This window comes from Prionailurus viverrinus, chromosome C2 (genome assembly GCF_022837055.1).
Source record: "Prionailurus viverrinus isolate Anna chromosome C2, UM_Priviv_1.0, whole genome shotgun sequence".
Lineage (NCBI taxonomy): Eukaryota > Metazoa > Chordata > Mammalia > Carnivora > Felidae > Prionailurus > Prionailurus viverrinus.
In genome coordinates, this window is record NC_062569.1 from 144555009 (window position 1) to 144574610 (window position 19602).

The window sequence follows — 19602 nt, forward strand, 5'->3', positions numbered from 1 at the left end:
TGTTAACTCCTTCCATTGGCTCTGGCTAAAAAGGTTAGAGTCACCCTTGACTCCTCTATTTTTCTTCACTCTTTCAGGTCATTATGCTAGCTCAACATTCAAAATATTTCTAGAAACTGGCAATTTCTTACTCTTCTATTAACTTATCTTCCTCAATTGCCTTCAGTTCTCTAGAGGCTATTTTTACCCTTGCCTCCCTCTATCGTATTATCAATACAAGAGCCAGAATGATCTTTTTATGATGTAAATCTGATGTTACTCCTCTGCTGAAAACTCTCCAATGGTTTTCCCATTTCATGAAGCGCAGAAGCTCTTCCTGTGGTCTATAAAATCCTCCATGATCCATAAGGTGCTCTTCTCTGACCTAGTTTCCCACTATCCCTCCCCTCTCACGCTGGTCCCACCACACTGGCCTCCTTCTTTGTTATAAACAAACGTTTGTTGGAAGACACCATACTCATTCATTTACATGTGTCATCTATGGCTGTTTTCTTGCTACCTTGCAGAGTGAAATAGTCACGACCCTATGACGCACAAAGCTTAAGCTAGATGCTATCTGGCCATCAGAGACAAAAAATTTGCCGGCCCCTTTTCTGCAGAAATAGTTGGGGCTACATTTCACTGAGATTGGCCTTGAAAAAGCAGAAACTGCTGAATATCCTCCACACTGCATTTGGTGCTCAGCTTCTCAGCTCTTTTTGATGTGTGTGAGGGATAGAAATCAGGCTTCCACAAGGGGTCTAATGAAGCAGAGGGGATGACCAATGAGCAGCAATTTCTCACTGCCTAGGGTCACCTCTGAATGTGGGAATCAGAGAACTAGGTGACTGATGGGAGGAATATCCAGGCAACAGAGAGAGAGAGAGAGATGAAGCGAAACACAACTTCACTCCCTCAACAGTTCTCTAGGGTCTTTCTACATTTTCACTTCCAGAGGACAGAATTCTGCCTGCTAGTATTTAGTGAATTGAATTTTGTCCTTAGAGAGAAGCACAGTGCTCCCCTTGACTTCAATGGGAGTCATGGGCCATTTGGTCCCCCAGACATCTGTGCTGGCTTCAGGCTATTTGACAAACTCCTAAACAAATCCCAGTAAAGTGTTCCTTAATAGGTACTTAATTCTGGTGTGAGGGCGGGTGCTGGGCACACCTAAGTCCTTTCTTTTCCTTCAGGTTTACTAAGTTTTCTCCTTTTTATGTCTTGATAATTACTGCAACCAAAACCCTGAGTCAAGCAGTATTAAACCCACTCAAAGGCAAAAGATGTCTGCTTTTATTGATCTCAGTTGACCTGTTTACTCTCTGGGTTCCAATTTAATAGCTCAATTGATTATTCATTTACATTTTTAATTTCTTTGTGGGTAAAATCATTTTAACATGAGTCATTTCTAACTTAATGGGCAACATACAAATTCATTTGGGATTTTCAACTTTGGCAAGTATTTATTGAACAACTGGGTGAACTTAATAAGGATGAAAACCAGATTTCAGTTTCTTGTAAAAAAATGATAGAAAGGATTGAGTTTCCTCCTGTGCAAAATGCCCATCACTTCTGGAATCAGAAGGTTGGTTAGAACATCAATTTCTGTGTTACCCTTTTACAAATTAGGTTTTGTCTAAATATAATTTGAAATCTATAATATTATGCTCATGCCTTTAGTTGAGCTCTTAAATCCAAAAGTTTTAATGTCATTCATCAATTTGTGTTCCTTCTAGATGGCTCTGCTTTGCTGGAGATGGTAGAAATCGTGAGAAAAATTTGTACTATTGAGTGTATTACATAATGAGAAATAGTATGACTTTATTAGCTCATGCGATTATCTATTTACAAAGGTAAGCAACATGGAAGATCAGACTATGCTTACATTTATAATTGAAGGGGAGCAGAATTTGCCAGGCAAAATGTGTCCCATTGGCATGGGGATTTTTTTTAAGACGTTTATTTTTAAGAAACGGCAGGCACAGATGAAGCTCTGAAATCTGAGTAGATGTTGCCCTTTTGTAAGAGACGTGTACATGTATAAAAGAAACCTTTTTGTAAGGGAGATACTCCCTTACTGTACCAGAAAGAGAGGGGTGACTCAATCTCTAGAAATTCTTCTCAACAGAGAAGGCAGGGACTTAAACATGCATTATAATCTTGCCCTTGTTCACTGTGCTTTTTTTGATAATCTCCCATACCTGATTCCCCACCCCCAACATCTTTCATCTTTGGCAAAAGGTGGTATTTAAGGTGATAGCTTAGGCCATTTCAGTAAGTTAACTTTGTTTTCTTGGGTCTCTCCCATGCTTATAGGTGGTATACATCTTATTAAACTTTGCTGTTCTCCTGTTAATATGTCTCATGTCAATTTCATTGCTTGACCAGCCAAAGATCCTCGAAGGGAAGAAGTGGAAACTTTCCCACCCCTACACATTATAATGTTCTATCTCAAGGTTTTTAAAATCTGCTTTTGGAATTTTTTTGATAGTACGTTTCTTTCTTCCCAGCAAGCAGGTGAAGCTTTAAGAATATGACTGCCTGTGGCTTATACTTCCCTGTAGGACTGTTTCGAATATAATATTTGTAAGTTATATATCCAATAACCTACCTTCACTTCTTTCTAAAATGAGATGAGGTATAAGAAAATATCTAAATGCATACTTCCAACCATAAGAGTCACTTTTATCTGGCAACTTAAAATGCAACCAGAGTTTAGTGCAAAATAGAGGAGGCTTACTATCATCCTCTGATAAGTAGTAAATGCCAGTGCTTGGTGAAAAGGACAGTGAAAAATGAAATACTATTAAAAACTTGGTAAGTGCTTTGCGTTATTAATTTTCACTAATAATTTTCTTAACCTTATTACCAAATATGTAGATCAAGAAAGGAGCTAATTTTAAACCTTGGAGGAAAAAAATATGCAGAAAATAAACAGCATTATGCCTTGTACATGTAATACCTAAATAGTCCTATAGGCCATAATTGTGTTAGGTGGCAGATTATAAAAATAAATAAGATAAACTTCCAATGTTTAGGAATTCCTATTCTCCTACATGTGCAAACAGGTAATTGAAACATGTAACATAATGCTTATATTTATGAAGGGCTATTGAACCCTCTGGTGGCCCCAGTGGGCTTTAAGGAAGAAGTGATATTTGAATGAGAGCATGTGGAATGAGGGACTTCACTGTCTTCGGGGTAGAGGGAGGATCACCCGTAGTAAGGGGCCAGCTTCAGAAAAGGAAAGTCAGACATATTACGTCTCCTCAGGGGAGAGAAACAAAAGCAAAAATAAACTATGGGGCCTATCCCAAAATAAAAACTTTTTGCACAGCAAAGGAAACCACTACCCAAACAAAAAGGCAACCTACTGAATGGGTGAGGGCATTTGTAAAGGCAATCTCTTATAAGGGGTCAATACCAAAATATATAAAGAACTTATACAACTCAACACCAAAAAAAAAAAAGTAATCCAATAATAATAATTAAAAAAAAGAGGGCACAGGACCTAAATAGACAGTTTTACAATGAATACAACCAGATGGCCAACAGATACATGAAAAGATGCTCAACATCACTCATCATCAGGGGAATTCAAGTCCAAACCTCAATGAGACATTACCTTAAACCAGTTAGAATTGCTAGTATCAAAAACATAAACAAATAATAAATGCTGGTGAGAATGAGGAAAAGAAGGAACCCTCATACACTGTTGGTGGGAATATAAATGGTGCAGCCACCATGGAAAACAGTATGAAGGTTCCTCAGAAAATTAAAAATAGAAATGTATGAGCTAACAATTCCACTCCTGAGTATTTACACAAAGCAGATGAAAATGATAATTCAAACAATATATGTACTCTTCTGTTTATCACAGCCTTATTTAAAATAGCTAAGATATGGAAACACCCCAAGTATTTATTAATAGATGAATGGGATAAAGATGATGTGTATGTGTATATATAATGGAATATTACACAACCATAAAAAAGAACAGGATTTGTGACAACACAGATGGACCTAGAGGGTATTATGCTAAGTGAAATAAGTCAGACAGAACATAAAAATACCATATGATTTCACTCATATGTGGAATCTAAAAAACAAAACAAATGAACAAACGAGCAAACCAAAAAAACAGACAGATCCATAAATACAGAGAACAATCTGCTGGCTGCCAGAGGGGAGGTGAGTGAGTAGGGAGATGGGCACAATGGGTGAAGGGTACTGGGAGGTACAGACTTGTCACAGGAGTAAGTCACAGGAATAAAAACATGGCATAAGGACTATAGTCAATGGCACTGTAGTAGTGTTGTATGGTGACAGATGGTACCTACTTGTGGTACCTACTTGTGGCTCACCTACTTGTGGTGAGCACAGCATAAGGTATAAACCTGTCGAATCACTATGTTGCACACCTGAAACCAATGTAACACTGTGTGTCAACTATACTTCAATAAAAAAAGAAAAAAAGATTCAGATGAAGTTGGGGGTAAGGAATGATGGACTCTTCATCCTAGCTGATGTGAGGTACAGGGAGTGCAGGGAAGACGGTGCTGGGGTTAATGGAGAGGAAAGGGACAAGATGGTGAACATCTTTAAACTAGAAAGACTTGACAAAGGAGAGTCACCAGCAGAATTTAACTGAATAAAAGGGATCTTCAGTCCCTTTGAAATGTGACAAGAAGACAGAGGGGAAAGGTGCCGGCCAAAGAAACTTGAAATGAAGGCAGATCAGAGGACGTGTCTAGTGAGATGGGGGCTCCAAGCATCACATTTCTGTTCTGATCCTAAAATAAACAGGTGGAACAATGCAAGCTTTATTAAGGGTTTGTTACTGGGGGTTCTCAGTCCCTTTCCCATGAAATGGTCAACTGTACTGAGTTAGCCTCTAACTGGATTCCTCGTTAACCTCCTTTAGAAACGTTTCTAACATGTAACACGTACACAGTTACTTACAAGTTGAAAGCATACTTCGTAGTAATTTTCCAACTTTCTCTGCATTATTTAAGGAAGGGAGTCATGGTCACAGTCTTAAGAGAGTTGGAAGAAATGAAATCACATCTTTAATATCAATAAGGTGATATTTGTTTTAAAACATTCCCCTAAATATGATGATGGAAGGATCATCAGAAAGGATCCACAGGAATTAGATAGACATGGAGATGTATGGCATTCTCAAATTAGAATACTCCATTAACCTCATAAAAAAGAGCATTTTCACGTACTCCACCTGATGAGTTAATGCCTCTAGAACACTCTGACTCCCTTTGTTCAGACCAGACATGGCCAGGGGAGGTTCCTGTGTGAGTCCCCTACCTGTGCTGTCTTCATACACCACTGTCACTGTTTTCCAGTTGTAGTAGAGGACCAGATCCAGGACCGCCCTGCTGATAGCTGCATAATCTGGGTACAGGTTGATGTAAAACAAGTCTTTGTTGTCCACCGATGGGTGTTTCCAGCGGGTCTGTATGTGTGGAACTTCGAGAGCATTGCAAATTGACTGCACAGCGCTGACAGAGGAACTGTGGGAAGGGCCAAAGAGAGCAGCCACACCAAGAGCCAGCTGGTCGCAGGCTAATGGCCACAGATGAGGAGGGGTTGAGAGGGAGGGCAGGGAAGGGGGGAGAGAGAGAGAGGGCTGTGAATTCCATCTTTCCTTCCATGATCCCTCTTTTTATTTTCATTACTGGAAATTCTCCACTCTCCATCTGTATGTTGAGAAATTATGCTTCATCCAACTTCCAATATCCCCGAGATGCTAAAATATTGAGATATTTGAATGTGGAACTGATTAGCAACACATCACAGGGCCAAATCTGTGCTATCAAAAATAAGTGGCTGTTCTCACACCATTACTTCTAAATCCCTTGCCTGGCATGGCGTAACCCACGAGGGCTCAGAGCTGCTCTACAAGCTACTGGCCAAGGGAATGTCATGTGAATGAAGTATTGTCCTATGGCAGGGTGACAAGGAAGATATTAATGTGGTCAGAGAATTCAGAAGATTCTCCGGGTGGCTGCAAAGCACTTCAGTTGCCATCTTCCCAAAACTCAGAAAGGGATTCCAGGCTATTGAAAAACTGCTAAGGAATAGTAAGTGATATTGATACCTACTTAATTATAGAATATTAACATAACATAGCTTAAAGGGATCTCAGAAGCCACATGGTCCAACCCACTAATACCATAGACCATGAAGTGAGTCAGGGCCACCAGGTAAGGGCGGAACTCTACCAGAGGCCAGGGGCCAAGCTCAAGGACAGGCCTCTCCCTGCTTCAGCATCAGCCTAACGAAATCAAGTCAGTATAAAATTTAATCTATAACATTTATTTGGTTTTCTCTTTATAAGATTTTATATACTCATTGAGAGAATTTAGAGTATTTTAACGCATAAGGGAGAAAAAAAAGACCCTATAATTCCATCATCTGGGAATAATACCTCTTTATATTTTGGCATTCCAACTAAAAAAAATTGAATCTATGCAGACATAGGTTGATACGTTGCTTTCTTTAACACTGAATTTAACACTAAAAACACACCCTTTCCCCCAAGTCATTACAGAGTCTTCGAAAGCATATTTTTTTTGTGCCTGTAGAATAGCCGATTCCATGGCTATGTCATCATTTATTTTACTGTTCTGGTGATATTGAACCTTTAAGCTGATCCTAACGTTTGTTATTATAACTAATATTATAGTATTTAGTTGTTATATTTTTCTCTGAAGTTTACATTACTTTTTTAGAGTAGATTCTCAGCTATAATTAAATTACTTGATACATATTAGGCAAATTCCTTTCCAAAAAGATTGGGACCAGTTATCCTCTACAACCATGCAAAATAGGGTCTACTCTCTTCATGCCGATATAAATTTATGCTGGCATTATGTAGAAGTTTATAGTATCTCATTATTTTAATGCTAATTTTAAAAAGTTTGGAACTCCCAAGAGATAATAATTAAATATTTGAATTAAGTAATAACAAAATTTTTAAATGAAACTGTGTTAATTTTTATAGTAATGTTCTACAAATAAAAATAAGTAGAAAAATTATATGGCTTTGTCAAAATGATATGACTGGATCTAGAGAGAAAAAAATAATAAAATTTTGAAAACCGTATTTCAAATATCTACGGTACTGCAAATGTTTACAGTCATTCACAAGGAAAAACTTTCTCATGTTGTGCTCTTTGGCACTGAATTACTACATGAGATATGAAGACATATAATTTTCTGCATTAAGTGCCGTAAGTGTAAATTGCCATTGTCTACGGAAGCTCATTCCCTGGATATGTTTTCATTGGTAACAAAATGAGAGCATGAGAATGTGTGAACTGTTGTTTTGTCTAACATGGTCGATGGATTGAGATGCCTGCTAATATTTAGCTCTGGGATGCTAATATGACTTGACAGAAAATCAATTTTTTGAATTCTGTTTGCCAGCAAATTACCAGTTTTAAGAAGCTTTGGGGGTGTTTAATTTACAAGTATGACAGGTACTTGAGACCACAGAAAAGCTTTCAGTTTTATGTGGGTTGAAGTATCATTGTTAAATGTGTTTGCCTGTCTAAGGTATTTGCTCAGCAATGTTTGTGTGTGCATGTGTGATAGAGAGGCAAGACAGAGACAGAGAGACACAGACAGAGATAAAGACAGAGACCAAAAGACAGAGACAGAGAGACAGAGAGAGGCAGAGGAGGAGAGAGATCAAACCCATAGAAATAATTTATGTGAAGATGACTTTGAAGAGCTGTATAAATAGAATTTTATTATTTGTTCATAGGTAACGCTGACCTATGTAGTATCTGCAATTCCATCCATCTTTAAAAAGAAAATGTTCTTATACTAAGGTCATGCCATAGATCAGAAGAAGAATCATTATACTGTTTGCTTTTCATCTGTGCTGCTAGGAAAACACTTTACCTTTTGTTTGTAAAGAGCACTAGGAATCCTGCAGAAGAGTGTGTAAGGTGTACACATCTCATGATGCTGAGTTAATTCTATGTGGAACAACTAATATTAGTTCCTTGGAAATCGGCATAACCATGGTGTTCATTGCATTCCATTTATTTGTGTGTTTTTAACTGGCAAAACATTCCTCTATGAGGGAAAGAGCCTCTTCTCCTATGGGGGTTGCTGAGTGGCCTTGGTGTCCACAATAACACCTGCATGGAGTCTCAACAGCTCCCTGGTTAGAGGCCAAGTTGCGAGTGTATTGAATGTGACTGTACTTTGGAGTAGTCTCAGGAGTGTTTGGGGGACATCTAAACAAGCCCCACAATCCCAACGGCTCTTTCCAGGACAGAAACTTTGCAGCCTATGTATAAAGTAGATTACTTTTTAGGACCTTGTCTTCTTGGAAGAAAAAGAGAATCAGGAAAAAAAAATGCAGAGATTGTCTCCTAGGTTTAATTTTTATATTTTTATGACTTTGTGAAAAGGACTTTTAAAAAAAAAAGTTGAGAAAATCCTAGGTAAACCCAGTAGTTTACAACCTGTTAAAATTCAGGGTGTGAGTTATGTGCGTTGTGGACATTTCCACATGCTCGGTGGATATGACCTTCCACGAAGTTTTATTTGACTGCGCTGTACAATTTCATGGTGGTATCTCAGCCTCAGGAAAGAAAAACAGATCAAGCTTGACATTTTCCATTCACAGCTGAACCAGTTAATCATAGAGTAGAGGGCACTGAAGGGTGAGCTAATCGGAATGGCCCAGAAAACAGAGCTAGGCAACATCCATTAGGATCCTTCAGATTGTACTGGACAGTGACATCAAGGACCGAGATTTCCTGCAACCCATTTACACAAAGATGTCCACTCTGACAAAGGACAGGTAGCAAAAACGGTGACTTGTGGAGCAGACACATCACCCAAAAAAGCTTCGAAAAATGGGAAAATAGTTACCTCTCCGTGAGGCTTCAAAACTATCAAAAAGATTAATTCTCTGGATGTCATAGGTTAACGTGGTGTTAGGCATCAGGGTTCGATTTCTGTTAATGCTGGTGACTGCGAACTTGAATGCTAATTCTTCAACATTAACAGGTTCGTTTTCCACAGTTTCAAAAATCCCTCCTGCAGAAGCAAAAGAGATGCATGAGAAGCATTAGTCACATCATTCCTGTGTGTTTTTTAAGAAGAATATAAATGATTCAGACAAAAGGCCCTCCCAAATAAATGTGGTAATGGTCAGAACAGATCCCAAAACCAGTGTTAGAAGTTTATCAGCATGTGTCACATGCACAGAAATAGGTCTTCATATGTATGCCTCGGTTTTCAAATCCAAAGTTGGACTATATGTTACCTCTCAGATGACCAACATATTCTAAATATTTAATACTACGTCAAGCATAACTGACAACATGGTGGAGAGTGATTTTCCAGTTTGGACATGAATCACACCGTGGTTGACCTAAACATAAGGTGAGCTGTATCTGGTAAGGACCACCCCTCTTCAGAATGAAGCTCTTTTGATTCAAAAGCAGACCTTTTAGACTCTAGATAGATCATTCAGAGAGTTGAGTGGGGTCAAAACGAGACATACATACACTTAAAATTTTCAAAGTAAAAGCACTTCTTCTTTTCTTATCACTCAAAATTCTGAGGTCATATTCTAGCACTTTCCAAAGTGCACAGGCAGATTAAAAGAACTGTTGTTGGTTTTGTTTTGAGAAACTGTTTGGTCTGGCCCCAAAGCAAGCCTACATCCCATCTCTAGAGAAATATGCTTCTCCCCTAACAGAGAATGTGCACCAAATCTTTGATATCTCAAACATGAGGATCTCCTCACAGGTGGCAATATGAAATATCAGTGCTTAAAGCCTCGTGGGAGAACTCATCTCTGACTTTGCTTGACATGGTGATATTAGTAGATGTAATTGGAGTATTTTTAACTGTACATTCTTAATTTTTTTAATAGACACAAGACACACAGTAGAGTCTCTCTTAACTGACCTCTACTTAACTTATTCCTTGATTGACCAATACTCCTAATTTCTCTTGAATAAAGCATTAACTGGATTCCATGGAATGCTGAATACTTATAACTAGGTCTAACCATTGAGGGACCTCTTACTGAGGGTAAGTTGTAGGTTTTTTCCAAACTTGGTTATGCCAGATTGATTTGCAAACACTTCAAGTTCTCTCTACACTCAAAAGAAAGAAAGAAAGAAAGAAAGAAAGAAAGAAAGAAAGAAAGAGGAAGGAAGGAAGGAAGGAAGGAAGGAAGGAAGGAAGGAAATATGGGAAAGAAAGAAGATAAGGAAAAGGAAAGGAAAGGAAAAGAAGGGAAAGGAAAGGAAAGGAAGAAAAGAAAAAAAGAAAAGAAAAGGCAAAGGAAAAGAAAAGGAAAGGAAAAGAAAGAAAAATCTAAAGTTGAAAATCTCAAATAACCATCACAAGCAACTGTATGATTTACGTGTATCCTTATAAAAAGAACTCTAATTGACAAACTGTAATTTAAAAAAAATACTCTGATTTTATTTTGGAAAAACTGTAAACAAATACACATCTATAATATTTATTACTATTTATTTATACTATAAATTATTATAACTTATTAATTATAAATTAATTATTATTTTGCAATTTCCTGCTCACTTGATTTTCTGTATTAAATAACAAATTACAATGTCAGGTTGCAAAAGCTGAGAAGGTTTATATGAAATTACTTTGGCTTCCTTTGACAATGTCTCTGGGTTTTAGACTGATGATAGGAGATATTCTTGTAGAGATCATTTCCCTGTTCTCTGAGAAACCAAAGTTGAGCACTGTGTGACCATGGTATGAGATCATGTTAACCTTTACCTACAGTTTCTTACTGGACACTTACTCTGAAGTCAATGTTAGGAAAAATTTTGCTCTTAAGTGACCTTATCTATGTATTTATTTTTCTTCTCTCAGACAATGCTGAGGCAGGTGGGCAAGCTTTTAGTTCTCTCAGACTGCTAAGTGGATTCTCCATAGTGCAATGGTAAGCTCGGATAATAGAAGAAGAGATATGAAGCTGACCCACAATCAGAATGACCCAGACTTAAGTTCAGAAACTGTGTGGTGTTAGGGCTTCCACAGTAATTATTAGCATTTTTTGTTTAATTTGTCTATCTCTTCAAGCACATGGTGAAAGAGAAAATGCGTCTTATACAGAATCACCATTCTTATGGAGATGAAAGTAACTTAAAATGTTCAGCCTATAACTATTTGGGAGAAAGATCAGTCATTGGCTCAAATGTAAGCATCACTTATTTGCATAAGCAGGCTGGTAGGAGGGACTACATACCAGAATGGGAATCAGAAATTCTGAATTTTGGACCTTGGTCCACCCACTTCTTTTTTGAGAAAGAATCTTAAATATTGGGAAGAAAGTTACCATGAAATAGCTCCTTGGTAATATTTCATTTAAGCCTTATAACATTCCATATATGAGGTAGCATTTCTGTTTTTATATATGAAAAATTGAACTAAGAGATCACACACTTTGCCTAGCTTATTCAAGTTGTCTAAGCCTTTTCTGTGACAAACTCAGGTGTTGGATTCTCCAATCTATGCACACATAGGGCAATGTAATAGAGAATATATATATTCTCTATATAGAACTATATATAATTGATTTATATACATTATAATATGTAGTGTTATACATATGTATTCTCACTTTGTCAATTTATTTCTGATGTCCTTCATCTCCAAGTGTGGTTTAATAATGCTTCTTTTCTTACCTTAGAGGATTTCTCTGTGTACGGAATGTTATAACGCATGGATGGTGCCCTGAAAACTCAATCATTCCCCAGAAATAAGTTAGTATTATTACATGTGGATAAAGAGGAATTAGAAATTGTTGTAAAACTGCCTACTCACCTCAAAATTGTTCCTTTGGTATATAGTTGTCTTTTACATAAAGCTGAATGTCCCTGAGTTTAAGATAATGACAAGTGTTTTTATTATGTGCTTATGTGGTGAGTAGGTGAACTCTGTTTTGTCATTTTGGGGGCAATTCTCTTTCATTCTGGCACCAAACAAGCGTTACAAATGTCATTAGCTCAACATCCCACCACACTCTCCTTTTTCCCTTAGGAAGGGCTGCTGCTGAATACCGAAACCCTGCAGTGAAGTGAGGCATATAGAGGGCTGAGGAAGTACCAGGAAAGTGCAATCTGATAGAGACAGGACAGTCATTGATGGGCACTATTCCAGTTCCTCCTAAGGAAGCAGACTTTTAAGCATTCACCATTTCCTCATAGTTTCAGATTTGACAAAACTGAACCTCAGAGTCTTTGATAGAGGGACACACACCAAGGGACTCATGCATGATTTAAAAAAAATAGTGTTTATTTATTTTTTGAGAGAGTGATTGACAGAATGTGAGCAGCGGAAGAGCAGAGAGAGAGAGGAAGACACAGAATTTGAAGCAGGCTCCAGGCTCTGAGCTGTCAGCACAGAGCCTGACGCGGGGCTCAAACCCACAAACCGTGAGATCATGACCTGAGCCGAAGTCAGATGTTCAACCGACTGAGCCACCCAGGCGCCCCATGGTTATTTTTTTAATTTGTGGGTGTGGGGGTGTCAATGAGATATTTCAAGTCTTTGGGGCTCTGTATGTAGTTAGTTTCTGGCCTCAGTCATCTGTACGCTTGGATCTCCTGGTTTCAACAGGAGGAACTCCTACCTGGGTCTTTCCTCTGTTCCTCTTCCTTCTCTGTTCTTCCCCTCCCTTTGGCCCTCCCCCTTGCCCTTTTCTGTCAAGGTCAGTCTCTCTCTCTCTCTCTCTCTCTCTCTCTCTCTCTCTCTCTCTCAGTTTCTCTGTTTCACCCATCCATGTGAAGACAGAAGAGAAGGCAGCTGTCTACAAGCCAGGAAACATGTCCTCAAAGACACCAGCTCTGTTGATGTCTTGACTTACACTTCCCAGACTCCAGAACTATGAGAAATAAGTTTTTGTTGTTTAAGCCACCAAGTCTGTGATATTGTCATGGCAACCCAAGCTAAGATATACATCTTCATTTTTTACCCCAAGGGCTTTGAAATCGAAACTGGACAATTATAGTGGAAATCACATCTGTGCATGTAAAATTATCTTCCAATAGGGTTCTAAATTTGGTACAGTGGTTTAAGGTAAGCAGAGAAAAACTCACTTGAAATCTCAATACGGATTTAGGCAGCAGAGTTCCATCACCACAGGTGTGTTTCTGCCTCTGTTGGGTAGATTCCTGCATCAACAAGTCCAGGCTAAGACAGGTGGTTTTGTTTTGTGACCAAATGGACACAGATGGAAACCAGAGATGACTACATCCTGCACAGATAACAGGTTGCCTTTAAGAAGGCCAAGTAAGAGCTTGTGGTTTGTGCCACGTAATTCTGTCCAGACTTCCAAGAGAATTGGTTTTAATCACAAACTCACTGATTGTTGGGTCAAAAAACATGATCATTTTAGGCAAGAGGCAGTACTTAGTCAAGGCTAAGACTGACTGCTGTCCTGTTTGCAATGATACCTAAGGTAAACAATGGTTTCCACATTTTTCCTAGCCCCTATCCCATTTGTGCAGAATCATAATGTTATGGGATGGAGTCCAGAAATTGTCTATATTTGAAAAAGACCCAGCTTGGCTCTAGGTCCCATTGCTTGCTTGATTGATTGATTGATTTTTTTAGGTTCCAGGGATACTTAATAATCTGCTTCCTAATGTTCCTTCAAATCACCACCTTCATCCAAAGACCCTTCCCTCTAACTCTATGCCTACAACATTGTAATTCAGTTAATGAGCATTTATTTGGTACTACTCTGGAGTGTGTATGTTTTTTTCCAGGTGAGAGCTGTGTTTAGCCCTGACAAAAAAACTGGGTGGTCACTAGCTTTCCAGAAAGCAGGGAGTTAACACAGTTAAAGTCAGTGTGGATATAACTAGGTAGAAAAGGAGGCCCCTTTTACAGGCATCTTAAAGAAAAGCAGTTCTACCCTTGTCTATTGTTTCCACACCTGCTCCCTCTAAGTAGAGCCTGTGCTGGATGATGAGTGGGCAGTATGAGATTTGCCCCTCCTTCCCAAAAGGAATTTAAGAAAAGCAAAGCTACATTGTGCTAGGGAATTCATCTTGTTTGATGATGAAAAGAAAAGAAAAGAAAAAACCCCATTGAAATAATAACATTGAATCTCATTCCCATAAAAGGAATATATTGTTCTGACTTGACTTACCCCGTAATGGTGAATGTATTCCAATAATACATGTACAGTAATAGCATTCAGAAATGTAATAAAATTACATCCTCACATATATTTAAGTTCTTTTTTTTGACTTCAACTGATTGTATATGCCATGTCTATGACTCTACTGAAGAACCCATTTTTTTCATTTACTGATTCATTCACTATTTAATTATTTATTTATAAAATGCTTAGCTTCCTATGAGTCAGACACTGTACTTGGCACTGGGGATACAGCAGTAAAAAAAAAAAAAAAAAAAAAAAAAAAAAAAAGAAAGAAATCTGACTTTTGGAGCTTACATGCCAGAAGGGGAGCTGATCATGAATGGGAAGAAAGGCATTGACATGTTAGGGTAGGAGGCCAGGAAAGATCTCACAAAGAGGACAACTTCTAAATAAGAACCTAAGACATTGAAAGAAGAGCATTCCAGTCAGAGGGAACAAAATATTCTAAGGTAGGAGCTGCCTGGTGTTAATTTTGAGGAGCAGTGAGGATGAAAGACGGTGAGCTGGGTCGGGTCTGGACTGATAGAAGATGAGCAGAGGGCAGTGACAGGGGTGGATTAGAGCCAATCATAAAGGGTTTATGGGCCATAATAGGACCTGGATTTTATTCTGAGTGAGATGGGAAGCTACTGGAGAGTTTTGAGTAGACAAATGACATATTTCAAGAGGATCTTCCTATGTGCCATTGTGATTTATAATAAGACATATATGTTGGTCTTCATCCCCCTTTTTGGTGCAGAGCTCCTAAAACCATTGGAATTTCCTAAGTGATAAGAGCAATGAAGTTGTCTTTTGTCATGCTGATAATGTGATTTGAGGGCTCCACCTAAGAATGGGGGCTGATTGCCCAGAGAACCAACCCTATGATTAGAGGGTTGGGACTTTTAGTTCCACCCCCTGACCTCCGGGGAGGGGAGAGGACCTAGAGGTGGAGCCAACTGCCAATGGCCAAGAAGTGCATCAATCATGCTTATGTAATGAAGCCTCCATAAAAGCTCAGAGGGATGGGGTTCATAGATCTTCCTGGGTGGTGAAAACATCCATGCCCTGAGAGGGTGATACGCCCCAACTCCATGGGAACAGAAGCTTCTGTGCTTGGTACCCTCCTAAACCTTGCCTTGTGTATCTCTTCATTAATATGCTTTAATAAACTGACAAATGCAAGTAAGGGTTTCCCTGAGTTCTGTGAGCTGCTCTTGCAAATAATCAAATCCAAGGAGGAGGAAATCATGGAAACCTCTGATTTGCAGCTGAGTTATTCAGCAATTGTGGGTAACCAGGGACCTACTAGCTATTGGTTTCTGAAGTAGCAAGGCAATCTCATGGCACTCAGCCCTTATCCTGTGGAGTATGAAACTATGTCCAGGTAGGTAGTTTCAGAATTGAGATAAACTGTAGAACACCCAGCAGGTGTCACAGAGAATTGCTTGGTGTGGGGAAATCACCACCCATATGGTGACCAGAAATGTCAGAAGTGTTGTGAGTACAGTAGTTGTGTGAGAGCAAAGGAGACACACATGGCACAGGGTCCCTACAGCTCACCCTGTTTTCTGTACTATGAACAGACTGAAGGGAGGAGAGGGGCAAGAGAAAAAGCCGAGAGCTGCTACTGAAGCCGCTACAGTATCAGGTGACTAACCAGAGGCACTGGGGTAATGCAGGGGACTGATGAGGATGGTTTGGTATAGATTAGCAGTTGTTGGGGTACGGCAAAAAGTGGCGAAATTCTAAATAAAAAATTGAAGGTAGAGCTGGCAGGATTTGCTGACCAATTAGAAGTGAAAAGAGAGTCAAGAATGACTGACTTTCGGCCTGAAATTGCCATTCACCAAGATGAAGAAAAGAGCAGGTGCCTGATTTGGAGCATGATTACTGTGTGATTCTTGTTGCAAATCTGAGTGGAGATGTCAACTAGGAAGTCATCTATACTGATCTGGATTCCGTGGGAGAGACGTGGTCTAGAGATAGAAATTTGGGAGTCATCACCAAAGTTTAGGCTTAGGTGGTGTTTAAAGCCGTAAGACTGGGTTGACATCACCCAAGAGCAGGTGTAGATGGAGAGAGGCAGAGATTGGAATGATACAGTCAGAAACCAAGGAATTGCCTGGAGCCACCAGAAGCTGGAGGAGGCAAGGAATTGAATCTTTCCTGGAACCTGAAGAAGTTGGACCCTGTTAAAAACTTGATTTTGAACTTCTGGGCTCCAGAACTGTGAGAAAATGGATTTCTATGGTCTTAAACCACACAGTTTTCTTGTAATTTGTTACAGCAGCCATAGGAAACTAATAACAAAAAGAAACTTTCAGTAGTGGATGCTTTTAATTATTATATTTTTCTCCTTCATAAAATGTTACTTTATTTAGTATATCAAATAGCAATCTTTAGCTCTCTAACTTGATTTTGCAAATAAAGCAAGTAACTGTACCATATAATGCATTGGGTTTCTTTGTTTGTTACACTTTCCTGTTTTATTCTTGATATGACAGGGCCGTGATGTTATTATGCTTATTCTAATAAACCTCGCTTACCCCCTTAACTAGCTGTTGTGTGCCCATTGTGACAAACTGCGAGGTCATCCAGGAAAGAAGGGTGAAACTATTAGCTGGCAATCAAGAAATGGAAAGCTTCAGTAGTGTTGATTCCTGTTTTGCATGCCTGTGGAACGATAACCATTCCAGAAGCTATCAGCAGAAAACAAGATGGCAATTTGATCTATTCCTTTGCTGATAGCTACTCCTTAAATATACAGTATTATATTGCCTGTCTTTATTGCCATATCCATAATTCTATTTTATTACATCATAAGCAATTTACTATAGGTCTATATTTACTGCACCTTTAATTTCAAGCCTATGCATTTAAATTCTAAGATTCCCTTAGATAATACTCTCTTTCCCACTCAGCTTACCTCTTCTTGTTTTACTTTTGGAGACCAATATAATCTTGGTAAAGATTTCATGCTAGGTGAATTTGGATGGGAAGCACATGTTCCTTGATCAAATGGAGAGTGAATGGATAAGGGGCACCTGAAATTTTACCTTTCGTGAAGTCCTGATTAAGGACAAAGCTATGGGTAAGGACAAGACCAGCCTCAATGGTCTGGCTGTTGCCCAAACCTTCTACAAGTATCTTCAGATTTTGGTGTCCTTTGAAGAGGGGGAATTGTGTTTGACATCCCACCTAATACAACAACCACATCTAAACTCTCTTTGAGTCTCAAAGAGAGCTGCATGAATTCAGTAGGAATGACCTTTAAGGAGGAAGAGAATATGTCTTGGAGTAAGGAATTCCTGAGATGGTTCAGATGTTAGTGGTTATGGGAAAGGCCAGTTAATGGAAAAGCTACGGATAATGGGCTGTTTAGCACATGCTGCCAGTAATTTTTCTTAATAAATTTGAGTTGCACATTAAATAAGAAAAGACAATACATCCAAAGCCAAAGAAAGGTACTCTATTCTAGTGATATTCAATATTCAACTTGATTCAATTGATCCAACATTATTGGCCATCTATTATTTTTTTTTTTTTTGAAAAAAAATTTTTTTCAACGTTTATTTATTTTTGGGACAGAGAGAGACAGAGCATGAACGAGGGAGGGGCAGAGAGAGAGGGAGACACAGAATTGGAAACAGGCTCCAGGCTCTGAGCCATCAGCCCAGAGCCTGACGCGGGGCTCGAACTCACGGACCGCGAGATCGTGACCTGGCTGAAGTCGGACGCTTAACCGACGCCACCCAGGCGCCCCATTGGCCATCTATTAATAGCTATGATTATGCTGGCAGCAATGGAAGACACAAAGAGGGACACACTTGGTTTACACCATCAGCAGAATTCCCAGCCTCGTGGTGGTAGATTACAGAAAAGAACACTATGTACAGTAGTTAATTATTTCATAACAGAACAAGAAGCCCACTCTTTGTCCCCTCCAGTGTGGAGTCTTTCTTGATTTTTCCAGCCAGAGGTGAACTCTTCCCTCCCTTTTGATAACATATAATCCAGTACATATTTGGGGAATTCACTTTGGTGTAAAATCATAAGCTGAGAGTCTAACTGTCCTTTGAAGGTGGAGACAATGTTTATTGATCTCCGCCTTCTACCAGGACTAAATGTCTTGATTTGGACATAGTACATTGCCTTTCAAAATGACCATTCAGTTGAGTTGAGTCTCTTCTTTGTGACTTAACACCCTGCCTGATGAGGTAGTACGTTCTGCCAAGGGAGAGAAGCTTATGAGAGTGATAGAGAGGAAGGTGGCTGTGTGAGGTGGTAGAGAATGCCCCGACTTTCCTCTTTCTACCTTGTTAACAGTGACTGCTCCCTGTCTCCCAACCATTACGGCACATGGTCCTCAAGCACTTTCAAGCTCTGACCCTTCCTTAAAGGCTCACCTGTCATAGGGCCACCAGCTCCTTAACACTTTAGCAGAATGGCTCATCTCCTATTCAACAGCAGATTTCAGGCAAGAATCAGGAATATTGCTGAAGGATTCATGCCAAATTTACTTTCGTGAAATTTTGTGATCACTGTACTCTCTGTTGAGAGCTTTTAGCATCTCATTTAAATGACACAGATTCATACCAAAAGGCTCAAATTTCATTTTCTACTTGTTAAATGAATGGAATATGCCAATTTCATATCTTGTAGTTTTAAGGAAGCTGTGTTCTACACCTCATTACAATTGCCTAGCTTTCTTCTGCCCTATTTCTGCCATCTCTGAAGCTGAAATTTCTCCTTGCTGAAAACGAAATAAATATTGCTGTTAAAAATGACAACTGTTGTCTGAAGCCAGAACAAATGGAAGTTCACAGCTCCGACAGAGCAGTATTTACCAATGTGTGTGCACAGAAGTTGCCCATGAAATGCTACAGGCAAAAGGAAGTTCAATGATCAGGTCCGCTTAGGAAAAATTGCTTAGCATCATTCCTTCTTGGAAATCCTCACTGCACAATAACATAGAAGGGTCTCTCGGAAGTCCTACAATAAAGAAACAATTTGACTCTGGTTGGCCCATGGTTTCTCATTCATTTGATTATAGTAATGAAAAGTTGGACACTAGGTTCTTGATCAGAAATATTAACCCTCTGATTATGATGCTGCTTTTTGAAAAATTAGGATTAAATTTCTAATGTCAATTTTTACTCCTTTTTCATTAAAAAATAACCAAAGCATGAAGATGGTTTGCATTTTATGAAAAAGTCATCTTTTAATCAATCATCTCAAAGATATGTTGTGGACAGAAGGCAAGTCCTTAACATTTAATGTAAATCTTTTAAATGCAAAGTCCTTTGCTACATTTTCTTTTTCTTTCTTATTATTTTCTATTAGTTTTTTTTAACATCTATGCGTATTTATTTGAAATATCAAAAAAATCCTTTCAATAAAATTTTTCATTTACTGATTTGAAAATTGTACAAAAT

General features: G+C 38.8%; 1 protein-coding gene across 8 annotated transcripts in view; it reads right to left on the bottom strand.

Annotated features, from left to right (window-relative positions):
* Positions 1 to 19602, bottom strand: part of GRIK1 (glutamate ionotropic receptor kainate type subunit 1) — a 369304-nt gene that overhangs the window by 131591 nt on the left and 218111 nt on the right. For 5 of the 8 annotated variants that reach the window (XM_047875420.1, XM_047875418.1, XM_047875419.1 and 2 more), the window contains exons 2-3: positions 8890 to 9057; positions 5302 to 5559 (exon numbers count right to left, since the gene is read on the bottom strand). The exons of 1 other annotated variant lie outside the window; for it this stretch is intronic. In XM_047875420.1, the coding sequence (XP_047731376.1) occupies positions 5302 to 5559; positions 8890 to 9057 (426 nt within the window). The remainder of the gene's footprint in view (positions 1 to 5301; positions 5560 to 8889; positions 9058 to 19602) is intronic. 2 more of the 8 variants (XM_047875423.1, XM_047875422.1) reach the window with 1 other exon arrangement.